This window comes from Ursus americanus, chromosome 10 (genome assembly GCF_024610735.1).
Source record: "Ursus americanus isolate L20-20 chromosome 10, mUrsAme1.1.p, whole genome shotgun sequence".
Classification (NCBI taxonomy): Eukaryota; Metazoa; Chordata; class Mammalia; order Carnivora; family Ursidae; genus Ursus; species Ursus americanus.
Genome location: NC_142136.1, coordinates 63,052,687 through 63,079,908, shown reverse-complemented (window position 1 = coordinate 63,079,908; position 27,222 = coordinate 63,052,687). Strand labels below are relative to the sequence as shown.

At 36.2% G+C, this 27,222-nt stretch overlaps 1 protein-coding gene across 4 annotated transcripts in view; it reads right to left on the bottom strand.

Moving 5' to 3' along the window:
* ALG5 (ALG5 dolichyl-phosphate beta-glucosyltransferase) overlaps window positions 1–27,222 on the bottom strand; it is a 45,069-nt gene that overhangs the window by 9,165 nt on the left and 8,682 nt on the right. For all 4 annotated transcript variants that reach the window (XM_087865173.1, XM_045796945.2, XM_045796944.2 and 1 more), the window contains 3 exons: window positions 23,526–23,639; window positions 11,108–11,167; window positions 5,542–5,693 (listed from right to left, as the gene is read on the bottom strand). In XM_087865173.1, coding sequence (XP_087721299.1) covers window positions 5,542–5,693; window positions 11,108–11,167; window positions 23,526–23,639 — 326 coding nt within the window. The remainder of the gene's footprint in view (window positions 1–5,541; window positions 5,694–11,107; window positions 11,168–23,525; window positions 23,640–27,222) is intronic.

The window sequence follows — 27,222 nt, the reverse complement described above, 5'->3', positions numbered from 1 at the left end:
TTCTTCATGCTCTTATAACCAAAAGCACAGGAGGCCTTTACTATTTTGCTTTCTTCTTGCTCTGTTAAGCAAGCCCCCGCCCCCACCTTCCAGACTGCATGGAACACACTTCAGACCTCCGGGGGCTGGTTTTAAAATATTAAGCACAAACACGAAAATACCTAAAACCCACTTCTATTTGATTTTCCTGATCCCAAACAACTTGAATTTGGGAGCTTTGTCTTCTTGGGCACAAAACTACTACTGTCCATTCTGTGACTAGTTTAAATCCCAAGTATTTGGATAATTCAATATGAAAACTTTTTTTAAAATCACTTAATGCTTTTTCTTATCCTAATAAAATATTTACTTAAGATGATAAAACCATCTACAAAAGCGTTCTTTGTGTTGTTAAAAAGACCGTGTAAAACTTTTGTTAACTAGCCTGGGATACTCAAGAAAGGAGGAAATTATTTGAATATTAAGCCTGGTTAACCCTTAACCCTCTCCTTTAACACAAAACCAAAAAAATGCCTAAAAGGCTGAGTTAGTTCTGATGATACTCAACAATCTGAACAAGATTATTAAGAATTGTTCTAAGGATATCAGCATATAGTGACTTATCAAAGGCATAAAATAACAGAAGAATGATGAGTAGAAAGGAGTGGGGGGAAAAAGCACTGATTATTTGAATTTACTTTATATTAAAAAAAAAACTGAAAGGGCTATTCGTCTTCTACTATTACTTTTACTCTATCCTTCTCCTCTTTTAACATTTTAAGACATGAAGATGTTTACTTAAAAAAAATGTATAGTTCGGGGCGCCTGGGTGGCGCAGTCATTAAGCGTCTGCCTTTGGCTCAGGGCGTGATCCTGGAATTCTGGGATCGAGCCCCACATCAGGCTCCTCCACTAGGAGCCTGCTTCTTCCTCTCCCACTCCCCCTGCTTGTGTTCCCTCTCTCGCTGGCTGTCTGTCTCTGTCTAATAAATAAATAAATAAATAAATAAATAAATAAATAAATAAATCTTTAAAAAAAATGTATAGTTCACACCACCATATTATAAGAGCCCAATCTGTTACCAAAGCAAACATAATTAAAATACCATGTATTTCTGGAGAGAGCGTTATGCTATTGTACAGAAACAGTATGAGGGTTATTCTCTAACTCAGATGCCTTCATGTGTTTTTGCAGATGTAGGGACGGCAGAGCCACTGTTTTCTTTTGTTACTCAGTTGCTGGTTAGCTGTGACCTCACAGATACATTCCTGAAGAACACAGAGCATGCTGATTCTCTGTAAAACACAGCGACACACACATGCCCTACTGCTCCCTCCTGAAAGCCCACTAAAATTAAAACAACGACAGAATAAACACATAAGAACAAAGAAAGGATGAAAGTAATAAAAAAAAATATGAAACCTGGAAAGTAGCTGGAGAACTGGTAACTAGGAAACGTAGACTATGACAACGGGAGAAGCCTAGAACAGACGAATGGGTACCGCAGAGCCCCCCAAAGGCTCAGGCATCATTGGCCTCGCTGCAGATGATGTCTGTAAGTGGTGCAGGTGGGGCTTCAAAAGGGAGGACTCACGGAAAATCTCTAGGGAGATTCTCCTTTGCTCAAGTTGGTTCTGTGAATGCTGGCAGCTAGGCTCCTATCTCCCAGGCAGGAAATCGAGAGATCCTACTTTTGTGAAAACAAGCAGCCCAAAAGATCATGACGGCTGGGAGTTTCCCACACCTAGTGGCCCTGCTACTTAGTCTGTAGTGACATCAACCAGCTGATCCGAGTTCTATGACCATGCACACAGCTTCTGATGAGCTTTTCAGTACCATACTAGACACATGTGAGGATAGATTTTAATGATAAACACAAAGAAAAAAAATTGGAGCAACAGAAACAGTGCAGGGAAAGAAAATGTCAAAGTTTTAAATAAGACATTAAGGAGTGGAAAAGAAAAAAAAAAGACATTAAGGAGTGGAAGATGCTGTAGTTACAAAACAAGAAAAGGTTAAAAAATGAATACTGGAAAACGGAAGAGCTGTAGGAAATAAAATTTTTGATAGCAGAAATAGAAACTTAAAAGGGAGGGCTGGATGATAAAATTGAGGAAATCTCAAAAGACGTAAAACAGAAAAGAGGAGAAAATAAAATTATGGATCAGGATAGAGGCTCCACATCTGTTTTATAGGAGGGAAGAGAAAAAAAGAAATTATTTAATGATTAAAGGACATTTCTCGGCACTAAAGGGTATGGATTTACAGATTTAGAGTGGCTACTGTATGCTCAAAAAGATGCATGGAAAAGAGCTACATTAAGTCCCTGAAATCATGGTATTTCAAAACACTGTGGAGAAAAAGCTCCCCAAAGCAGATGGGAACAACACGCATAGACAAAGAATTGAGATTCAGATTACTGTCAGAATTGGACTTCTCCACAGAAACACTGAGTGCCAAAGACAATACAGCAATGCTTTCAAAATCCTGAAGAAAAATGATTTCCAACCTAGAATGTTTTCTCCAGCTATTAGGCAAATGTGAAGGGAGACTAAGGTAGGTTTCACACGCAAGGGCGCAAGGTTTCTTCTCCTATGTTTAGGAAGTTTAACAGAGGATGTGCTCTACTGCATTGGGGTGCAAACAAGGAAAAGGAAGAACAGGGACTGTGCCGCAGGCCAGACAACAACTAGAAAGGTGAGAGCTGACGAGATGTCTCCAAAAGGGTGAAACTGATGCATGATCTGGTGCATGGGAACATATGGAGAGATGCTTTCTACTCTGCACGGGAGTGTAAGCCTAAGTGACAGGTCCGTAGTAAAGTGGCTGACAGAAACTCCAGATATTTATTATCTCCAGGAAAACAAAGTACTACAAGACTGGTAATATAATCATACTGCACACTATGGCTCAAATATGAATTATCTTTTGGGGCGCCTGGGTGGCTCAGTCGTTAAGTGTCTGCCTTTGGCTCAGGGCGTGATCCTGGCATTCTGGAATCGAGCCCCACGTCAGGCTCCTGCACTGGGAGCCTGCTTCTTCCTCTCCCATTCCCCCTGCTTGTGTTCCCTCTCTCGCTGGCTGTCTCTCTCTCTCTCTCTCTGTTGAATGAATAAAAACTTTAAAAAAATATGAATTATCTTTATATAGCTATATCCATTAGTAGTGATCTAACCACAAATTATGTAGAAACTGTATTAGGAGGATATGTGTGGAGGGTGTACAGGGGTTTAAGAGAACTACATACTTACCTGTTGATTTATTTTGGAAAGAAGCATCTAAAACTGAAAAACGGAGACAGGGCAATGCAAACTCATTATTTTAATATATGAAAGCAAATACCATAAACAGCAGAGAATTGAAAGTGACTGCAGTTAGGGAGTAGGAATTGGGGACAGAGGGAGATGGGGCAAGGGACCATGATTTTTTAGTATAAGCCTTATGGAACTGACTTTAAATTACTAACATGAATAACACTGATTTTAAAAAAGTATCCATCAGAAGAAAGTATATTTCAAGGAATCCATTATTTTTTTAAGATTTTATTTATTTGAGACAGCAAGCAAGCACGGTGAGGGGGAGGGGCAGAGGGAGAGGGAGTGAGAGAATCTAAGCAGACTCCCTGCTGAGCAGGGAGCCCGACGTGGGGCTCGACCCCAGGACCCTGAGATCATGACGTCAGCTGAAGGCAGATGCTTAACTGACTGAGCCACCCAGGTATCCCTTAAGGAATCCATTTTCAAAATTACTCACAAATTGAGTCCAATTACACTTTCATATTAAATGAAAGAATTTACATGAGATACAGTTCTGAGGATAGAGAGTATATATATACTTATATATTTAACATTACGTATATCTTTAATGTTTAGCATAACCCATACTCAGGTTTGTAATTCTATATCAGAGATGCCTGCCCAGTCTTATTTTTTTTTTTAAGATTTTATTTATTTTTGAGAGAGAGAGCAAGAGCAGTGGGGAGGGGCAGAGGGAGAAGCAGACTCCCCGAGGAGCAGGAGCCTGATGTGGGGCTCAATCCCAGGACCCTTGGATCATGACCTGAGCCAAAGGCAAGACGCTTAACTGACTGAACCACCCAGGCACCTGCCTGCCCAGTCTTTTAACTATTGCTTCATGATCTGGTTTGGAGAATGAGGGTTGGTTGCCCTAAGGAAGAAGTAGAAGTTGAAAAGGGAAGGGTCCCCATGTGGAGACAGACTATGCAGCACCTCTCAAGACCACAGGAAGGCACTGGGAAGCTACTGAAGGATTTTAAGCAAAAGAGGTGCATCTGATCACTTTTAACTTTTTTTTTTTAAAGATTTTATTTATTTATGTGACAGAGAGACAGCCAGCGAGAGAGGGAACACAAGCAGGGGTAGTGGGAGAGGAAGAAGCAGGCTCCCAGCAGAGGAGCCCAATGTGGGATTCGATCCCGGAATGCCAGGATCACGCCCTGAGCCAAAGGCAGACGCTTAACGACTGCGCTACCCAGGCGCCCCCCATCACTTTTAACTTTTTAAAAGACTCCTTGGGCTACAGCATAGGCAATGATGGTGTCCTGGATCGTGATGGGGAAGATGAAGAGAAACGAAGGGACACAAAAGCTAGAATCAACAGGTCTGGGCCACGGACTGGATATATATGGAGGGGCTGTGGGGAATGTCCACGCTGCCTGCAAGGTTTCAAGCTTCTGTGTATCAGTGTTATTCACTAAACAGGCAGAGAGCTGAGGCAAGGTCTAGGAGAATGAGAAGCCAGAGGACCAGGATATGTCAAGAGAGAGCACTCAGAAGTATGGAACACTGCTGATGGGTTAATTAAAACACTAAGTGGTCATACCAAACTCGACCACTGGGCTTCATGACAGGAGGTCTCTAGATGCTGAGATGGAGGGATGGGGAAAATCCATACTGAGATGGGGTGAGGCATGAGTGGGAAGAGAGAAAACAGAGACATAGAGCACTCTTTCCCGAAAAGGCTGCCTGTGAGAGAGGGCTGGAGCTGCACAGGGGTGTCAGTGGAGAGAGGGTTGTTTTTTGTTTTTTTTTTTAATGGCAAGAGAAATTTAAACTTGTTTTAAAAACTGATGGGAAAGACGTGGTTGATGGGAAAAGACAAGACAAATAAGCAAACAGGATGAAGTTCTTAAGAAGGCAGAAGGGGATGCAGAGGTCAAAAGTCTGGTTGGAGAGGGAACTTACTACTGAAAAGGAAAGAATGAAAAGAAAATGGGTGCCCTCTTCTGTTCTGATATTTCAGAGCTTTTTTTTCTTCGAAGGAAAATACAGAAGCCTAAGGAAACAGGATGTTTTCAGGCCTTTGTATTTGTGCTGTCCACAATGAAGATGAATAAATTAACTTTATGCCATATGTTTAGTTTGAGATTTTGAAAGTAAGATCCAACTCAGTGAGAGAATAAAGGCATGGATTAACTTTACATATATACGTGTCAATTCTGTTCAAACCTCAATGTTCATTCTCAGAATCTAGGGCTGCTTCTCGTGACCCGGAATAGCTGCTGCGTAAGACAAGCCCAGTACACCCAGTTAGGAACTTACCATCGTTCAATGTGTAGAGATGAAAACGTCCGTGAAGCTGCTTCTCGAGTGAATAATTTGAATCCACACTGTGTGTCTCTGACTCCTTTGACACACAGGAACCACACCAGAAAGTGGAACCCATACATGAGCAGAGTACGGAAGTAAGAACGCTGAAACAAAGACAAAATATAAACGACTTTTCCATTAATCTATAAAGGACAATTGAAAACACCTGGCTGTAGACAACTGCATTTTAATATTTAATTGGCTGGGTAGATCTTACATATGAACACCATTGTTTCATTAGCTTCACCGGCAAAGTGTATTATAGAAACTTTGAAGATGCCTACTGCTTAGAGCAGGGCAGAGGTGCCTGGGAAATAGTTACTCATTTCTCACAGGTTCAAGAAAAATCAGACAAGGATCACAGTACCTGTGAGAGGACAGGGCTTTAATCTACCAGGAGCATACTATAACTGTTTTGGGCTGCTGTGAGCAAGGGGAGCATCTCATTCGTCTATTGTGCCTTTTGGTCCCAGATATATTTCAGTTTCAAAAAAGGGACACTTGGGGCGCCTGGGTGGCTCCGTCAGTTAAGCGTCTGCCTTCAACTCAGTCCTGGGATAGAGCCCCACGGCAGGCTCCCTGCTCAGCAGGGGTCTGCTGCTCCCTCTCCCACTACACCTCCCCCCCCACCGCTCGTGCTCACTCGCTCTCTCAAATAAATACAATATTTTTTTAAAAAGGTGACAGTTATTGGAATATCTTGGAGATATAAAAGACTATGATTTAAACCTAAAGTTCTATGCCTAGTTAAGGAGAATAATGATCAAAGAAGTACAGCAGAGTATCACAGAAGTCACAGACCAAGAAGGAATCCAAAACAACAGTCTCTCCAGTTAGGTATGACAGATATCTGATAAATATGTTTTAATGATTGAGTTTCTTATACTTTGGATATTCAACTTAAGTAGTCTTTAATCCTGAGTATTCATATTATTAGTAATTAATTTTATTAGTTGTAGAACATGATGTAATATTCCATTATTTATTAAGTATTGCAAACTTAAAAACATAAGAATAATCATTAATTATCATTGTATTCAAGACTCTCATATTTAGGATTAAAAGAAAGGATCGCTTAAAATTTTCTATAATGTAATACATCCATGGAATGATAACACTATATGTGCACATTGGCAACTTACTGAGAGTCTATGTAGAACATTTACTATTTCATACTATTTAATATTTCCCTTTCTCCTTTTGGTTTTTGCCTTTTAGAACTGTAATCTTTAGTATCATTCTTCATTTATTGGCTTTTTCTATCATCAAATAGAACAATGACTAAGCGGTGATAACACGACAAAGCAGAGAAAGCCACTGACTTGAGCAGACCTGTATTTGAATCCTGGCTGCATTAATAACTAGGAGAATGACCTCGAGCAAGTTACTTCAACTCCCTCCATCCCACTTTCCTCATCTATCAAATGGGAAAGAAAATGCCCACCTCACAAAGTAATTGTAAAGATTAAATGAGATAATAGTCAAGCCTTTAGCCAAGTGTTTGGCACAGACAGTAACAAGAACTCAATAAATGTTTCTAGTAAAGGAAGAAAGCTTGAGAGCTCACTTTAACCTTCTGACCACAATTTCACTTGTGTATTATATAGGGCAGGAAGGGAAGGAAGAATAAAATACTTATCTATAAGGTATGTGAAACAAACTTCTTAAGCACGCGTGTGTGTGTGTGTACTTATGTGTTTTTATTGTATTTCGTGTCAAAAAGGAAAAAAAATAACAGTGAAACAAAATATCTGCAGTACATGTAACTGAAAATGGTAAGTATCCATTCTTTCTACATTAGAAAGATAGCATTTTAGAACTCTCTAGAAATAAAAAATAAAAAGTATAATCCTAAAGCAAATTGGACACAGCCTAAGAGCAGCTCACAGAAAAGGAGACAAAAAAAGCCTTTTAAACATATAAAACAATGGTCATTCTCATTAGTGACCAATAAAACAAAATTTTAACTATAGCATGATACTATGTTATACCAATCAAACTGGCAAACACTAAAAAGAATCACAGCATTAAATCTCTTGTTAGGATATGAAGCAAAGGGAGTACTCCACCAGTGGGAATATAAATTGGTTGCCACTTTGGAGAGCAATTAGGCAAAATGTTTGTAAACTGTAAAACAAACTTTTTGAAAGGATCTAGCACTTCTCATTTATCACCTAGAATCATTAGTTATGTTCTGATGTAAATAGGTCTTACCTCTCTAAGCAGATAGGGCAGAAACCTCATCTTAAAATACTTTGGTAATCTCACAACAGCTTGCTCAGTGCCTTCCATATAAAATATTTCCAATAAATACTGGTTGACTGATTAAACCTCCAAAAGAGCATTTATGCTTAGGAAAGGAACAAATAGAAATCAAAAGATAGAAAAATTAAAATTAAAAGGTAGAAAAATAATGCCTATAAACTATTCTCCCTGAATGATTTTTAATGTGATTTAGGTGAGCTTACTGGTTACCAAATGAAAATATCCCATGACTACTTTTGTTTGGATCTTAATAGAAGATTTTTGTTTGCTTTAGGATAATGGTTATTTTTTAAAAAACCAGAAACACATGGAGTTCACACGAAGACCTTATTTGATTTCTAACATACTTAAAGCATAACAAGGTAAACTACAAACCAGAGGATCTCCCTTTAATTTTTAAAACCTTGCAAAATATCTTAAAATTTCCAAGACATCTAAAAATATATTATGGAACAGACGTCGTTCAATGAAACTAACAAAGTCGTAGAGTAACATTATATAAACTTCTGAAGTAGACATTTAAAAATATGAAGAAAACGACATTCACTACTTTAATATTAACAATAATGTCTCTAATGTTGATGAAATGTAAATAAGGAGTTCAGGTGAAATTTAAAGCTGACTGGTACTTTCACTACCTTAAAATAAATTCAAAGAAGTCCCAAGACTTAAACTAAGACTCTTCAAAGAAAATCTAAAGACATCAAATAAACACTAATGGATTCTATTTTGAATCCTTTAAAAATGATAAATGCAACAATACCCAGACAATATAAACATCCCTGTTATAACTGTTACAGAGAACACACAGGCATATGGATACACTGAAGATGGTAAGGACTCCAGCGGTGCTGTTATCATATTTGTCTTCCAAGACAGCAGCAGAACAGATGGTAGGATTAACAGAGGATATGTCTAAAAGTATTCAGGAAAAAGAGATCTGAAAACTATGCAGTTATGCTATTGAAGTTGCTGCTCACTATCCTGACTGACTAATTCTTTCATAATTTTCTCACTGTCCACAGACTGGTCATCATGCAAGGGTTTAGACTATATACAGCACCTTAAGAGAAAACTGCAGTGGCTCAGGAAGGGAAGGCCACACTGCACTTTCCTGCACATGTGGCAAGTGGTGATGGCCTTTTATGAGGCAGGTAGGGTTCTATGACCATAAGCAAGACCTAACTACAAGCCTACCGAGCAGCAGTTATGCGTAACACCTGCAGTAGACAACTGCTGGTTTCTCGCCAGTGGATCCGTTCATCCTATCTTTCTATAGAGTAGCAGCTGATTCTGTGGGCTTGCAGGGCACTAAATCAACCACTAGGTTTTAGAGATGGAGGAACAGATGAATGGACGACAAAATAAATGATAAATACATCCCTGGGATAGATCTGTTGAGGTCTGACTAAAAGCAGTGCTAGATACAAAGGAGATTTAGACCATAGCACAGTCTTATTTAAATATTATCACTAGGAAAAATTCAGACAGTTTTCAACTAATGGAAGTTCTAAATGAAAAGAATTTGTGGCATTAAATACAAAACCAAAAATGTGGTTCCTTCCTCCTGCCACCAACTATAAATACAGTTCCCAGCTATCTCTTGCCTAGAGATTATTAGAGATTATTTCACTAGCTTCCCATTTTGCCATATCTTTTTTTCCTTCACCAAAGAGATTATCCTTTTTTTCTCCTGTATTTTTTTAAAAAGGAAAAAAATTATACATAAAACCATTAAATTAATATTAACCTAGTCTTAAGTGTTTTTGTTTGCACAGATATTTTTACGTAAATAATTATGCTGTATTTACAATACCATATTCTTTTTTTCATACAAGCTAATCCTTAGGGTATTTTCCCATGTTATTATATAGTCTCCACTATCATCTGTTTTATTTGCTGCACGATAGTCCATCCAGGAGAAATATCTATATTTTCTATTGTTGGAATTTAGTATTTTATAGTTTCTATTATTTTATAGTTATAAAATAACGTAAACGTCTTAGACATATACTTTTCTTCTTTTCCTTTCCTTATCCCTTGTGTATCAGTAAAGTGATGAAGTTGGACTAACTAACCTCTAAGCAGTCTTTCAATTTTAATTTCTAGTAGTATGATACTCGTTATGGTTAAGATTACCATACCACTGAGAGTCCACAGAGACACTGAACACTGGATTAGATGCTGAAGATATTAAAATAATTTATTTCTTAAGAAGAGAAGAATCTAGGTTTCCACACTTGAGCATAATCCTTAAGAGGTTCTATGACCCTCTCATCAGTATATCTTGAAAAAAAAATTATAATTTCTTTGTATCTTATTTCAGAATTATTGAGGGAAAGATTTTGCCTTTTATTCCACTGGTTCTCCAACTCTGGTATGCATATAGTTGACCCTGGAAATTGTTAAAGATACAGATTCCTGGTCTATCCCTGTAGTCTGATTCAGTGTGACTGGGAATGGCCTAGACATATGTATGTTTAAGAGAAAACAAAACAAAATAAAACTCCCCAGGCAATTCTGACCTCGCATTGAAAAATATTGCTTTATTCTTGATCTATTTGGCTACTCTAGTAGATGAACCATTAAGAATATAATGGACAATTACTGGACTTGACACACTAGACCCAGATTTTTAAGTGAAAAAATAATATAATTAAAAAAAATTACACAGAATAATTCTTTAGTATATTTTTTCCTCCCAAGTTACTCCACTTTTCTAGCCTAATATGCAAATTACAAAATGAAGAATTTAACATCTCCCTTGAAGGCAGTCACAACTTGTTAAATTTTAAGAACAGTGCTTTTCTAAGAGGAATAAAATTAAAAAAAAGAAAAAAGAAAAAAAACTTTAAATGAAATCCAAAACATAGTACTTAAAGTGTGCCAATATGAGAAAAACTAAAGGCAAGTTGAACAGTTCAAAAATGCATCATTCAGAGACGTTTGCCTTATATTAGAACTGAATGGGGACTCTTGTCTCTTAAAAAAACATATATAAAAAAGAGCTGCTTGCATTCTAAATCAAAGTGAAGGCTACATCCTTTTTGTATACTCATTGAAACAACAACACAAAAACTCGATTCCTAAATGTGCTAAACTTTCACGAAACTTCCAATATTAAAAAAAATTTTTTTCCTTTGAAAGGAAACTCATTTTTATGAGATTAAACATGAAAGCTTATTTTTTTTGCTAATGAGTATGAAAACAAGAAAAAAAACCTGCTGATCATGCCTGTCAGTGAAAGCCTCACCTGAGCAATTGATTCTTTTTCCAAATGAGCTCGAGATCCACACGCAATAGCCATTTGTTCCTGAGGAAAAAGCAATAAAATGATTGTTCAGTATTTGAATATATTTGAATATCAATAATTAAATATCATTAATAAAAATATTTATTTTCAATGTAAGTATCTCATTTTTTCGATACTGATTTTTTTTTAAAAAAGTCACATTAAATATCTTTAAAGGTTTACTTACGTGTTCAGAATATGTACAGCTTCGAGAAGCCTAATTATATTTACTAAGAAGACAATATTCAGGGCTAAATATCAGGGGCAAGTATGACTTGAAGATTCATATTTTTAAATGATTCTTCTGATTAAAAATACTGTATTAACATATTAGAAGGAAAAACAGTGGTATTAGGAAAAAAAGGTATCTGTAAATGCTATGATTATACATAATCATTACATTCTGGAAAATCCAAGATTATCAACTGAAAAACTACTACACATATTAAGGGAATCTAAGAAGATGACTGGGCACAAATGAAGATATACATAATACTTTAGTCTTCATATGCACAAACAATAATCAGAAAATATAATGGAAGACGGTATTTGTAACATCAATAAGAAAGGAAAATCTGGAAATAAACTTTACAAAAAATGTGGCAATACCCAAAGAAAGAAGACATACACAAGCTACCAAGGGAACCAAAAGAATCCAACACATAGAAAGGCATGCCATGATCATGGATGAGCAGATGCAATGACAGTATCAAAAATCAATTCTCCTTAAAATTAATCTTCAAATTTAAGGTCATACCAATAGAAATATCAAAATACTTTTTCACTGAACTAGAGAAGCTAATTTTTAGAGTTAATACTGAAAAATAAAGAACCAGAAGAGGCAGGAAAATTCTAAGAATGAGGATTTAATATATATTAGAAAGGTATAATAATTAAAACTAAGGTACTAGAATGTGAGTAGATAAATCCATGGACCAGCATGGAAAGGCTAGAAACACACACACACACACACACACACACACACACAAATACAGGTACTTAGAATATGATAAAGATAACATTTTCAATCGGTAGGGAAAAGATGAACTGATAAATGCTGTGGGACATCTAGGTAGCTACTTGGAAACCAAATTAAGCTGAACCTGAGCCTCATACTAAATAGTAGTATATGTTCAGATACATTGAAGATTTAAGTATAAAATATCAGGAATAATTTTTTAAATGATCTCAAGGGAAGCGTAAGTACACAAACTGTAGAAGAAAAATCAATTCAACAATAAATTTTTAAAAAATTGTGTGGCAAAACAAAAATCCAAGCATATGCAAAATTAAAAGACATATACATTGGGGGTAAATATTGGTAATTTATATTACAGACAAAAGGATCATTTTCAAAATGCTAAAGTGCCCCTACAAATTATTATAAAAGTACCCTGAGAACTCAGTTGGAAAAGAGGCAAAGGTTATGAATGATGTTCATAAAAGAGGAAGTGAAAATAGCTCTTAAACAACTGAAAATATCCTCAATCACACGTATCCCAAGAGCAATGCAAATAAAACCTATCAGTGTTTACAACATGGTGCCTACACACCTACAGACAGCAACGTGAAAACTATCAAAACTACAAACATACATATAACCTGACCCAGCAATTCCACAACTAAGAATTCTTTCTGTAAATAAACTTGCATATGTATGAAAGGACTTTCATGCAGGGTTAATCATTTCAGTGTTTTTTGAAGCAGCAAACCTGTATGTCTATGCAAAGGCATCAATTATGACACTGTGGAAGAATGAGGAAACACTTTGTTGTATAAATATGGCTCAATACTCAAGATACATTGTTAAGTGGAACAAGAGAACAATGAATAGTGTTACAGTTTGCATTTTTAAATAAAGAATACATATATACATCTTCCAGATGGATATACAAAAAATAACACTGGTTACTTCTGAGAGTAACTGAGTGACTGAGAAATGAAGGGCAGGCCTCCTTTCACTGTAAATCTTCTTGTGCTATTTGACTTTTGAACTATTCACCAAAATAAACAAAATTAAAAACTGCATATTATAAAAAGAAAATGGCAAGCATACAAATTTACATATAATAAAACTTTATTATAAAGAGAAAAAATCATGTATAATCTCACTACCTAAAAGCAATCATTTACAGTATCTTACATATTTCCTTGTGTTCTTTTTTCCCCATCTGCATTTAAAAACCATAGCTGAAATTTACCTACATATCAGCTTTTTCTTCATTCAAAATAACCTAAAAATTTCTTACATTCAAGTTCACTGCTTTCCAACTTTTTCTATGGGTATTTTCAAACAATACATACATAAAAGCAGAGAGAATAGGAAAATGAAGCTCCTATGTGCCCATAACCTGGCTCAGCAATTATCAATACATTTACAAAAAAATAAAATGAAAAAAAAAAAAAAAAAACCACCAAAAAACAAAAAACCAATTCATGGCCAATCTTGCTTCCTCTAAAGCACCTCATCACCATCCCACCCAACAAATTCTAGGCATCACATTATAAATCGCTGTATATTTCAATCACAATAGCATTATCACAACTAAAACATTAATAATTCTTTAATATCATCAGATAGTTTTCAAATTTGTCCAATTATCTCATAAATGTTTTCAGTTTATTTGAATCAAAAGCCAAATAAAATTCATACAAATTGATGTTTCTTCTACCTGCGCATTCCCTCCCTACTTCTGTTAATTTTTTTTTCTTATACTCTATTCGTTGAAGTAACTGTAACTCGTCTTGTAGACTTTCCTAGATGTTGGATTTTGCTGATTGTACTCACACTGGTGACATTTATCATGTTCCTCTGTCCCCTATATTTCCTGTAAACTGGTTGTTAGAAGCTTGATAAAATTCAGGTTTACTTTTCAAGAACTTAAAGCAGTGTTGCATGTCTGTCTTTTTTTGAGTCAACGGTGAGAGCAGTATTATATTTCACCATAAAGATTTACCATATTTTCACTGTTTGCCTATGTGTTGACTATTTCTAATTTTGTGCTTTTAGAAAGGTGCCCAAAAGAACATCTTTGAATATAAAACTCAATTTGTATTTTGGATTTCCCCCTTTGGAAAAAGTCATAGAAGCAGAATACTAAACTAAAAGTATGAATGTTTTAAATGTTTATGAGCCAAATTATTCTTTAAAAGGCTCTTTATATTACCACTAAATGGGTATAATATTGACTACTTCATCAAATCCTTGTCAGTTCTAATTATTCTCATTTTAAATTTGCTGATTTTATAAGGGGAAAATATAACCACATGTGATCTAATTTCCTTTTCTTTATAATAAAAAGGTAAACTTGGGGGAAATTTTAGTGGCCATTATACTTCTGGAAATTATGGTTACATACTTTGCCTACTACTTAGTAGTAGGAATAATTTCTTCCCTTTTTCTGGCAGAGGTACTTTGCTCAGTAAGGAAGAGAATGCTTTTCTTAGGGAAGAACCATGTAAAAAGTTCAGATAGTATATGGCAAATAAGCTTCAACGTAAAATCCAAAAAAAGCAGTAATGTTACTAAGTATTAGATGGAAAAAAAAAAAAAAAAGGACCCCCTCCCAGCTTTCAGAGACTGAGTAGAATTAAAATGTGATTTAATTAAAAAATAAAAATATCATTTAATTAAACTAAAAACAAATAAAAAAAACCAAAAGCTTTCATTTAAAATGTTTTTCTCTCCAGTGTAAGTCCCTAAAAACTTCTAGGTGAAGTTTGTGTATCTGCAGTTCTGATGTAAGAACTGAATCCCTGGTACTGATCTCACCATCATAAGGAATTCATCTAAACAGCTTTTAGAACAGTTAGCTATTCTTCAGGAAAAGATATTCTTGCTTTTAAAACTGCTCATATTAGAAGATGTATGTAAACATGAATTCTTTTTCTTTTAAGCCTCTTTCAGAGGATTGCTAATTTTTTTGTGGGTGTTGAGAATGAAGACTTCAGTTACTATGACAGCTACCTTTTAAAGGTGGTTAAAAGTGGTACCATATTGTCTTCCAGAAAGAAATGCTCCGTCAGAATCTCTCTTACCTAGTACTTCTCCATTTAAGTATTTCCTCACAATTCCCTGGAGAGAAGGAAAAGACTAGAAGAACTAAGTAGAGCTAATTTATATAAACAATTTATAAACAGTAACATTAGGATTAGCTCTGAAAATCAAACACAAAGACTAATGTTAATAATTAGAGGTAATGGTTACTGAGTGCTGAACATATGCTAAACACTTGACAATACATTTTAAAAAATTTTAATCATTACCTCAGGATTATGAACTTAGGCTCACTGTCCATATGTCAGTGATGAGGAAAATGAGGTGGATGAGCTAACTTGCCCAAAGTCACATGCAATTTTGAACCTAGGTGCCTTTGAACTCCGCACCCAAAGTTAAGAAACATACTGAAGTGGAAATGGGAAGTGGCCACAGGTACTCCACAAGGCAAACCTGACTCCGAATGAGGTAAATACATAGAAATAAAGTTGTAACAATTTAGAAATTGGTAAAAGAAAAGTCAAAGAGTAAAATTAGTCATATTTATCCAAGGTGGGCAGAAATGGAAAACTTAGCATATAAAGAAAGTACTGAGTTAAGAAAAAGTTTTATTTATTAAAAAATTATGTTTTGACTGAAAAAAAATCTTATTCCCCCTTTTTCCTCAAAAGCAATAAACGTTCATTGTTAAAAACAAACAATAAGGAGTGCCTGGCTGGCTCAGTTGGAAAGAGCATGCAACTCTTGATTTCAGGGTCGTGAGTTTGAGCCCCATGCTGGGTGTAGAGAGAACTTAAAAATAAAACTTTATTTTACCCAGTCCCACTATCCAGTGACAACTCATGTTAATACATTATTTATTAGATAGATAACTAGATACAGCTATAGCTATCTACATCTATATCCAGATGTTAAAAATTTATTTTTTCACTTAATTATATATAACATTCTATATGATATGAATTTAACCTGTGTTAAACTTTATTTTACCCAGTCCCACTATCCAGTGACAACTCATGTTAATACATTATTTATTAGATAGATAACTAGATACAGCTATAGCTATCTACATCTATATCCAGATGTTAAAAATTTATTTTTTCACTTAATTATATATAACATTCTATATGATAATGAATTTAACCTGTGTAAATGAATATTTAACACTTTAAATCATTTCTAATTTTTCCCTCTAAGAAATTAAAATATATTAGATATAAATGTATTATTAAAAAAAACAAAAAAATCCTTGAAAATTTATTTTTACACACATTATATTTATTTCCTTAAGAGAAATTTTGTAAAGCTGGGTCAAGGGATATGATTTTTTTTTTTAAACATTGTTTTTCTTTTTTTTTAAAGATTTTATTTATTTATTTGACAGAGAGACAGTGAGCAAGAGAGGGAACACAAGCAGGGGGAGTGGGAGAGGAAGCAGCAGGCTCCCAGCGGAGATGCCTGATGTGGGACTCGATCCCAGATCTCCAGGATCACGCCCTGAGCCGAAGGCAGATGCTTAACGACTGAGCCACCCAGGCGCCCCACGGGATATGTTTTATTGAATTAATGGATGTGAATTATTTAAACCTTTTGATTCTTACTTTCAACTTGTTCTATAAAAATATTGTATGAATCCACACAGACTCAACAGATAAATTTGGCAATACTTACTCTTTATTTCTTTTATTTGATGAAAGATGCCTTATTATTTCCTTGCCTTTTATTTTTTAATATATTTTTATTTTTTAAGAATTTATTTATTTATTTTAGAGAGAGAGAGAGAAAGAGGGTGCACAAGCAGGGGGGATGCATAGGAAGAGGGAAAGAATCCTTATGCAGACTCCCTACCCGAGCAGGGAGCCTGAGCAAGGCTGGATTCCATGACCCTGAGATCACAACCCCAGCCAAAATCAAGAGTTGGACGCTCAACCGACTGAGCCACCCAGGTGTCCTTCCCTGCCTTTTAAATTAAGAGAATTTTCTCTTGACAATCATGCGGATATTAAATTTATGAAAATTTTTGTAGTCAGCAAAAATTATGGTTAACATCAAGGTTTCAATCTTCTAGAACAAGGTTGGTAAACTATGGCCTGTGGGCCAAAGCCGGCCTGCTGCCTGTTTTTGCACGACCTGTGAGCAAGAATGGTTTTTTGAGTGTTGTTAAAAGACGAGTATTGCAACAGAGACCATATGTAGTCCACAAAGCCTAAAATATTCACCCTCTGGTCTTTTAGAGAAAAAGTTTGCTTTCCCTGTTCTTAAGAGATTCCACTTTCAAACCAGGTTTGTTGGCATTATACACCTGCTTTGGTAGGCAGCTCGTGTCCTTCACTTTGTGATCTGCTGAGACAGACTGTCCTGAAAGTTCCACTGAGAACAATCTACCTCTTTTTACATTTTCAAGACTATCTTCTTAATTTTTGTCTTCTGCCTTGTTTGATTTTCACAAAGATCTCAGTAAAATGCTTGTGTAACTGCTGGGTCTATAAAACAAATGATTTGGAAAGTTAAGGGATCTCTTTTGGATGCTTGGCCATCTGAGAAGGTGACAAATATACCTGGCTTAGACCTGCCCACGGTCCATGAAAAAAGAGGGGAATAGTAATTGTTACAGTCTCATTTAAGGAAAAACCAAACCATGCATACATGTATGAAATGTTAGTGTACCAAACCCACACTTGGCTCAGGACTACTATATTAAAGACAAAGGAACATTCACGGACATTAGCTAGCAATCACTCCAGACGAAGGGGTGTTGGGGGTGTGGTGGTTAGTATCTCTTTCCTATGGTTTTTCTCAATGCAATTTTACTCCATATCTGTTACCTTTCATCATTTGTGGCCTTCAAAACCTAAAAACTAAGTTTACTGGAACTATGTCTAAATGAGAATTCAAGATCCAAGTCACGGCCTGAGGAATAACTCTATGGTTATGTAGTGCAGATTTCTTGTCATCTATTTTGCCTGTTTAGGGAGTTTTGATTCTATTTTTATAGTTAAGACACTAAACAAGTGATCATCATATATTTTACTTAGAAAAATTATGGTAAAACCAAGCATATTTTATTAAAAAAAAGGTAGCATAACCACTGGTCAAGAAACTGAAAAGCTGGGAGAAAAGCTTTGCACTTAAAGAAGAAAGATAACAGATACAATATTTGGAACTAAATATAAATCCCTATTTTATCTGTGTGTCATACAAAGCCCTACTTAAATTACGTATGTCTAGTTTAAAACCTTAAAAGACCTTCTTCAGATAAGTAATGGCAAGCAACTTTTCTACATTCATTAAGGATAATCTGACTAGGACTGTAAGTGGAAACACAAGCACAAAGTAGTAGTAAATTTCTTTTTGTTGCAATTAAAAATTATATCAGCTGAAAAAACATTAGAAGCCATTACAAACGTTCTGGAGAGTCAACCCACTAATGCAGAAGATATTGAAGTTAACTACTGCCATCTAGTGAGTTAGTCATGTAGTCATCACAAGATTTGACTATTCTGAAACCCATGTTCTTGTTTCATTATTTTCAGAACCATTCTAGTCAATTTTTATTAGGTCTTACGGGAACATATACAAGTTGTGCTTATCAAATTTGTGACAAATGAATTGAGAACGGAATGGCAATTACATTAAAGATAGGAAAAAAGCCCTAGACCCTGACAAATGGAAATCGAACATGCTAATGTTTAATACAGTCACACTTCCATTCCTGAATAAAACAAGGCCAAAGAAACACAGTTTGAGGATGCATTTGTGCCAGTTTGAGGATGGCGAGACAAGGTGCAATGGCGATGCACACAAAAGCGTTGGCCATATGAGGTAACTATGTAAATGTGGTAACCAGATCCACACTAACTGAAGCATTTTCAGTGGAAAATAAGCAGGATGATAAGAAAAAGAAATATGCTGTTTTAAAACCTGAAAGAACTCCTGACAGCCTAAAATAGAGAAGACCACATGGAAAGAAGCTTTAACTCTCTAAAGGGCTGTCACAAAGAAGTACAAGAGACTATTCTGTGTAGCTCTGAAAAACAGAACCAACCAAAGGGGGTGATTAAAAGGAGGCATATTTGCATTTAATGTAATGAGGCACTTTGTAGCTGAGTTGAGATCGATGGGCGGCTTGGCCATCACTATAGCTATGCAAGCAGAGACTGAAAGATCACTTGGTAGCTATAATCTATAGGCTGTGGCCCAAATCTGGCCTGCTGCTTGGTTTTGTGAATAAACTTTTCTTGGAACACAGGCATGGTAGTCAATTATGTATTATCTAGGTCTGCTTTTGTGCTACAACCAGGTTTGAGTAGTTGCAACAGAGACTATATGGCTTTAAAGCTGAAAATATTTACTCTACGGCCCTTTACAGAAAAAGTTAGCTAACAACTGAATTAGATAATTAAGAAGATCCCTTCTAATTCCTCTGTGAATGTTAGCTTCGGAATGCAAGTCTTCTGAGAGTAATAACTGGCTATTTATAAGCTTTGTCAGAAGGATGAAAAGACAGGGGTCTGAATTAAAAAACAGTCATTATGGAGTTGATCTACAGACAATGGATTTTAGAACTTTAACTATCACTTATCTGCCTCCTTCCCACCTCCTTCAAAAAGAGTGATATGAGGCATACTGATAAAAATTCCTAAACTGAGTTCAGATTCATTCAAGTGAGTTGTGATACTCTTAAATAATCAGGCATTCCTTGAGGTGCTGCAGACCACGGCTGTGAATTAAATGCTTAATCATAATCAAATGTTTTAGTTCTTTAAAACTCAACATTTACAGTAACAATGTAGTAAATTAGATTATGGTAAGGAAAAAAGATGGCATCAAAACTCCTTTCCTTTTCAGAGTTACATAAAGGAAACTGGAGTCACAGAAGGTTTAGATTTTTCTCCTGTTTATTGTTTGGTTCACGCTGTAAGGTTGGCTACATCATTTAATTTTTCTTTGCCCTACTGTAGTATGACATAGAGTCAGCTGCAAACAATTTGACACCTTTTACCCTCCCTCCTACTCATGGCACCCTCAAGCTAAAGGTATAATGCACAAGAAACATTTACCAAATCTTTGTGGGTTCTCTAGGGAGAACTAGGAAATCAAACCAACTGTACTAGTTGGATTTTCTTTTAGCTCGTCATGATACACTAAGAGGTGGAAAAAGAAATACTTTTTTTTAGTAATAGTGAACATGTAACATATCCAATAATAATTTCATATTGTATGGTATAAAGCAATAGGGACCAAAAAAACTTTCTGTGATGGAAATGCTCTATATCTGTGTTGCCAATAAGATAGCTACTAGCCACAAGTATTTGAAATGTGGTCAGTGAGAACTAGAATTTAAAATTTAGTAAGGAACTAAAATTTTATTTAATTTTAATTAATTTAAATTTAAATAGCCATATGTGGCAGGTAGCTACTGTTTTGAATAGCACAGGTAAAAGGGATATTTTCAGAAATAATTCTCTTAAGAATTGTATTAGTTCATTCATTTAGTGTCTTTAAAGGAAAACTACTAGACAGAAAAGGGAAGTGGATGATGGAAGGAGAAATGAAACACTTGTGAAAAGCCATGAAGTTAAATAAATACATATTTATTTCTAGGAAGGATATGAGTTTTTTTAAATTATTAAATGTTCTGCTTTTGGGGGTTTTGCTTTTCCTATTGATCAGTTTTTGCTATAATGAACAGGGATTACTTTAACAACTATATAATAATAATAATTAGCTCTAAATTAGATCTATTTCACTCATGGATAGTTCTATTTATTGATCTTATTTTGGCCCTCAATTTGTTTCCCTACTTCTGTAATTTCTCTTTCAGTACCATTTTGTTGTTTTATCATCTCTCCTTCCAATGCCTGCGTTGCTGAATTCTGATTTTCATTATTTCTCCAGCAAAAATACTTTTATGCAATTTTATCCTTTTTCTTGGATTATATTGGCTTTCACTTGGAATTTATCTTTTTTTTGTATGAAACTTCAATTCGTTTTCTATAGTAATATGTTGGTGTAGCTGACATTTCTTTCCTTTTGTCGTGACTGACACGGGTAGCTCTCATACAGCACGAGGGAGTTCTCCTTGATATACAGGTATGCCCTGGTTTTAAAAGTTCATGTTAGGCCACGTTGTTTTTATGGAAGACCAACATTAGTATCTGTTCTTGCTAACTGAAAGAAATATGAAGAGGATTTTCGCTTTTACAAAAAAGAAGCAAAAAGCACAAATAGTGTTCAACATTTGTTTTGCAGCAAACTGTACAGGCAGTGCACACTCCGAGCAGCGAGAGTGGCCCTGCCAAGCTCCTTTCCCAGAACGACACTCAGCATCTCAGCATCAAGCTGCCAGAGTTTTGAACTGTGTCTGTGAACATCTCTGCTTTATCTTGATTTACTTTGTGTATCTGTTAGCAAGATGTGTCTTAGGGTGTCAGAAAAGCCTAAGAGGTTATTTTTGGTCCTGAGAACTTTAAAAAAAATTTGCTGCATGAATTAATGTTAATTACTTTTTTGCTTTATGCCATTTGGCTTATGAATGCGAATGCTCTACTTTTGGATAACCTGTACTTTTACCTTTCGTAGCACAGTTTGTCCCCTCTGAACTAGAGTTTCAAGGCCTGAATATTAGACCTGGGGGAGGGAGGCAGTGCCCCTAAAGCTCAGTATAGCTCTGTTGGGTTATTTAGGTTCCTTGCTGTTAGGAGATTTTCTCTTGTCCCATACAAGGATATACTCCACTGAGGAATGGATCTGTGCCCTAAACTTAGCTTGAAGCCCTGAAAATAGCAAGACCTAGCAGTTTTTCTTGCTTCTATTGAAATTCTGAGATACTGTGTGATGGTAGGTAGGTGTACTGTTTAATGTTGTCCAATGGTGCTTACTCATTCTTAGTCTGATTCTCTCCAGATTGGGATTATTTGGTACAAACCTCAGAATTTAGTAAACCCATCTTTTCTAAACGGCCTTTAAAAAGTGGAAATGGCACCAGAATTTTTCTTCCCCCAACTTTTACTTTTTTTAAACGAAATGTGGATACCGTCTTTCTTCATAATTGCCAAATGCTGGAACAACCCAAATGTCCTTCAACAACTGAATGGATAAACGGTCATATTCCCATACAATGGAATATTGCTTAGCAATTAAAAGGAAAAAATTATTATTATTTTTTATTTATTTATTTTTTATTGATTTTTTATTATATTATGTTAGTCACCATACAGTACGTCCCCGATTTCCGATGTAAGGCTCGATGATTCATTAGTTGTGTATAACACCCAGTGCACCATGCAATACGTGCCCTCCTTACTACCCATCACCAGCCTATCCCATTCCCCCACCCCCCTCCCCTCTGAGGCCCTCAGTTTGTTTCTCATAGTTCATAGTCTCTCATGTTTCATTCCCCCTTCTGATTACCCCCCCTTTCTTTATCACTTTCTTCACCTACCGATCGTCCTAGTTCTTATGTTCCATAGATGAGAGAAATCATATGATAGTTGTCTTTCTCTGCTTGACTTATTTCACTTAGCATTATCTCCTCCAGTGCCGTCCATGTTGTAGCAAATGTTGAGAACTCGTTCTTTCTGATAGCTGAGTAATATTCCATTGTATATATGGACCACAACTTCTTAATCCATTCATCTGTTGAAGGGCATCTCGGCTCCTTCCACGATTTAGCTATTGTGGACATTGCTGCTATGAACATTGGGGTGCATATGGCCCTTCTCTTCACTACGTCTGTATCTTTGGGGTAAACACCCAGTAGTGCAATGGCTGGATCATAGGGTAGCTCAATTTTTAACTTTTTAAGGGACCTCCACACTGTTTTCCAGAGTGGCTGTACCAACTTGCATTCCCACCAACAATGTAGGAGGGATCCCAAAAGGAAAATATTATTGATAAAGACAGTAACATGGATGAATCTCAAATGCATTACGCTGAGTGAGTCAATCTCCACTTTTTGAAATTATGGCATGAAGTTGCACATAATCTTTTCTGAGAGGTTGCTGGTTGGGCTTGTTTGTTTCATCAAAAACAAGCATTCTGTGATCCAGTTTCATTTCATATCTTTACCTGAGAGGCTCAATTTATGCTTTCAGATAAAAGCCTTAACTGAATACATACAATAAATACTAAAATTCTGGTAGCAGCAATTGAAAATCAAGAGAGATGGCGAAAATATTAAATAAATAATTGTCAAGTAAATCTCAGACCATCAGTAAATGTTTATAATAAAATGACTAGCTTTCTGTGGAGCTGTATATAGGAATTTCACACCAAAAGAAGCACCAATTTTTTAACTTACATGTAAACTCTATTTTAATGTTACTTTAGACTACCTGTTTCCTTGACTGAAGATCATTTAAACTATATTCTTATACTCACAGGCCAAGGCTGTAGATCATTCAGTCCCTTTTCTAATTTCTCAACATCTGGAAACTTTGTGGCTCCATCTGCATCTGCCATAAGGATCTTTTCTCCTCGAGAACTGAATATACCCTGTATTTAAACATTTCAATTAAAAGAAAGTTGCTTAAAATTAAAGTTAAATTCAATGACATATCAGTTTGTTTTGCTTTACTTAAAACAGCTATATTAGGAAGTCTAAAATCTAATACTACGTGTGAAATGGCAGGAGGCCAAAGTTCTCTGAAAACACCTTACATTAAGATCCTTCCAAATGTATCTAATGCCTATTTAATGACTTTAAAAACTTTGTGGGATCAAACCACTAATACCTTACAAAATACGGTAAGAAAATAGATTTGAAAAATAAAAGATATCTTATGTCAATAAATACACAAAAAAGTAAAATATCATATACATTATATATGTATTATATATGCATCTGGGCTACCTTAGGGCAGCATATGAAGAACATATTTATGGGTGGACTGAACTTGTGTATAATATACACAAACTAGCTGTGAAACACATCCTAAGATGATAGATTGTTAGTATTCTTTGTTATGGAATCTATTTTTTTTTAAAGATTTTATTTATTTGAGAGAGAGAGAGAGAGAGAAAGAGCAAGCATGAGCAGGGGGGAAGGGCAGAGGGAGAAACAGATGCCCTGCTGATCAGGGAGCCAGATCCTGAGATCATGACCTGAGCCGAAGGCAGATGCTTAACTGACTGAGCCGCCCAGGTGCCCCTGGAATCTAAATTAGTTTAAATTAATTACTGAATAAAAAAATACAGAATGTCACTAAAATGTGGGAAATGTGGATATATCCAAATACTATTTAATGTTATTTGAGGGATCTGGCACTTAGCAAAATTATGCCTGTCAATATTGAATTGACTGGTCTTTTGTGCAAAATATGGCTCTATGAGTGTGTATTTCACATGGAAATAAACTATACATCGACTCTTAACTCATGGTCCATTTGAGTGAATTCACTGTTTCTTTTTTTTCTTTCTTTTTTTTTTTTAAAGATCTTATTTATTTATTTGACAGAGAGAGACAGCCAGCGAGAGAGGGAACACGAGCAGGAGGAGTGGGAGAGGAAGAAGCAGGCTCCTAGTGGAGAAGCCTGATGTGGGGCTCGATCCCAGAACGCAGGGATCACGCCCTGAGCCGAAGGCAGACGCTTAACGACTGCGCCACCCAGGTGCCCCGAATTCATTGTTTCTTAAGTATAAATATATGTATGCTTTGATATGGGAGAATACAGCTTGTGATATCATTTAACAGTAGAATTTAGATAAGATAAATACAAATGTAGACAAAATTTTCATCACTTATTCTTTAGGATAAACCCACTAATAAGTTTCTGTAATTTTTAAAAAATCATATCCATTAGAATACAGGTGACAAAGCAGAATAGAAGTTTTATTTAACATCTAGACAAAAGCCAAAAAAAACCCCCAAAACCCAAAACCCCCAAAGACAAAACAAAACAAAACAAAACAAAACAAAAAACAAAACAAAACACCAAAGGATTATTTCAAAGATACATGTTAAGGGTGAACTGGAGAAACCCTTTGGCTTTCGATCTTGTTTAAGCCACTTTATTACTTTTAAAGAAGGTTCTTTAATGACTGCTACTCTCCACTGTACCAATGATGGCCTTCACTTCACTGTCAAACTTGTTGAAAAAGCAATCTATGTTGGCACCTCCCATTCTTACCCATTCAATCCCACCCTCACTGCTTGGATGGCTCACCCTTATGTGCTTCATTTCCCCAAGGCTTGGTTTCCGGTTGTCCTTTTTCTCTATACCTCCTTCCTTGCCAACTTAACAGGTTAAATTATGCCTGATGCATGTGAATTACTCATTCACAGTTTACCAGGCTATTCTGGATACCACTACTTGGTATCTCAAACTTACTATGGCTCAAACTCAATTAAAGATACTGTCTTTTAAACCAGCCCCTCCTTCAGTGTTTTATATAAATGACATCCTCCTTCTTTCAGTCACCCAAGGCAATAGTTAAATTATTCTTCTCCCTGATCACCTGATACAATTCTACCTTATTTTTAATTCCCCCCCATCTGTCCTCTCCTCTTCTGCTGCTGTGTCACCATCATGATCCAAATAACAATTCCTTGTACCTTGCTTACACTACTGCACTGGCTGCTGTCACTCTGTCAACAGTGAAAGTCTGAAAGTCCCTAGCCTAAAAGTTTAGGATCTGAACCCATCTACTCCTCTGATCTTATCCCTATAAAGTCAACCCACATGTACCACTAGCAGTTCCTCATTGTGACACTCTTTCATACCTTTGGTCATGTCCCTCCTCTGCAAGCTCCCTGGCCTAACTTTTGCCTGGAAAGTTCCTAGTCCACCTTGAAGATTCAGTGCAGAATTTACCTCCTATGGGAAGTCTTTGCTGCTGCTCCTTCCAGATGAAAGGTGGTGCCAATATTTTGCATATACTTCTAATAGAGTGTTTACAGCACTATTAAATTATGATATCCTTAAGGATAGGATGGTTGTCTTTTTAAAAAAAAAATTACTTATTTTAGAGAGAGAGAGAGCACACACACTCAAGTGGGGACAGGGGCAGAGGGAGCAATCTTCAAGCAGACTTCCCACTGAGCATGGAGCCTCCATGCAGGGCTTGACATGGGTCTCAATCCCAGACCCATGAGATCACAACCTGAGCCAAAACCAAGAGTCGGACACTCAACCCATTGAGCCACCTAGGTGCCCCTGGCTGTCTTTCATCTCAGTATCTCTAATAAAGTAGTAGGCATATAGGAGGCACTCAACTGTTGGCTGAATAAGTAAGTGAATGGATGGATTTAAAGGCCACCATGATATTGTATCAATCCTATTTTTTTTCCTTCTTTTTGCATGTCCTATGACCCAGTCAGAGCAAACTCACTGCTCCCAGTACATATTCTAAGAGTTTCTGACTTCTGTCTTTTCTTATTTTGCTGAACTGGCATGCTCTTCTCTCAACTTTTCACACAATCAGAGAGGTTAGGTTAAGAGTATGGATTTCAGAGTACTAACCTAATCTAAATCTTCATTCTACCTATTAGTAACTATGTGACTTTGAGTTAGTTACTTTACCTACCTATGAGTCACTTCCCTCATCTCTATAATTGAAATAATAGGACCTAATTCATGAGACAACATGAGGAGGATTAAACGTGATAATTATGCTGAAGTGGTTAATTTATTCAAAATAACCAATCAAGTGGAATAACCAAGTGGAAGCCAGTGTTCACCGCTGTTGGAAGTTGGTTTTGGTGACATCTCCTCTGTCAAGCCTGCTTGACATGTGCCCGAGACTGCTAGTTACCTATTCAGTATCTATTCTTTCCTTCTTTTTTACTAATGGATCTCTGATTAGGTCAGGAATGAAAATGTTAGAAGAAACATTTCTCAGCTTTCCTTGGAAATAGGGGTGGCTTTGTGACACTGTTCTGGCCAATGAGAATTAAGTAAGTCATTGGGTGGGGCTTCTGGGAAAGCTCCCTAAAAGGGGGCAAACCAGCCAGTATATATCTTCTGCCTTTATCCTTCTCCTTCCTGTCTGGAATGTAGATGTAATGGCTAGTGCTCCAGGAGTCACCTTGTGTGCATGAGGAAGAGGGACTGAAAAGTTAGGAGGCAGGGTTTCTGAT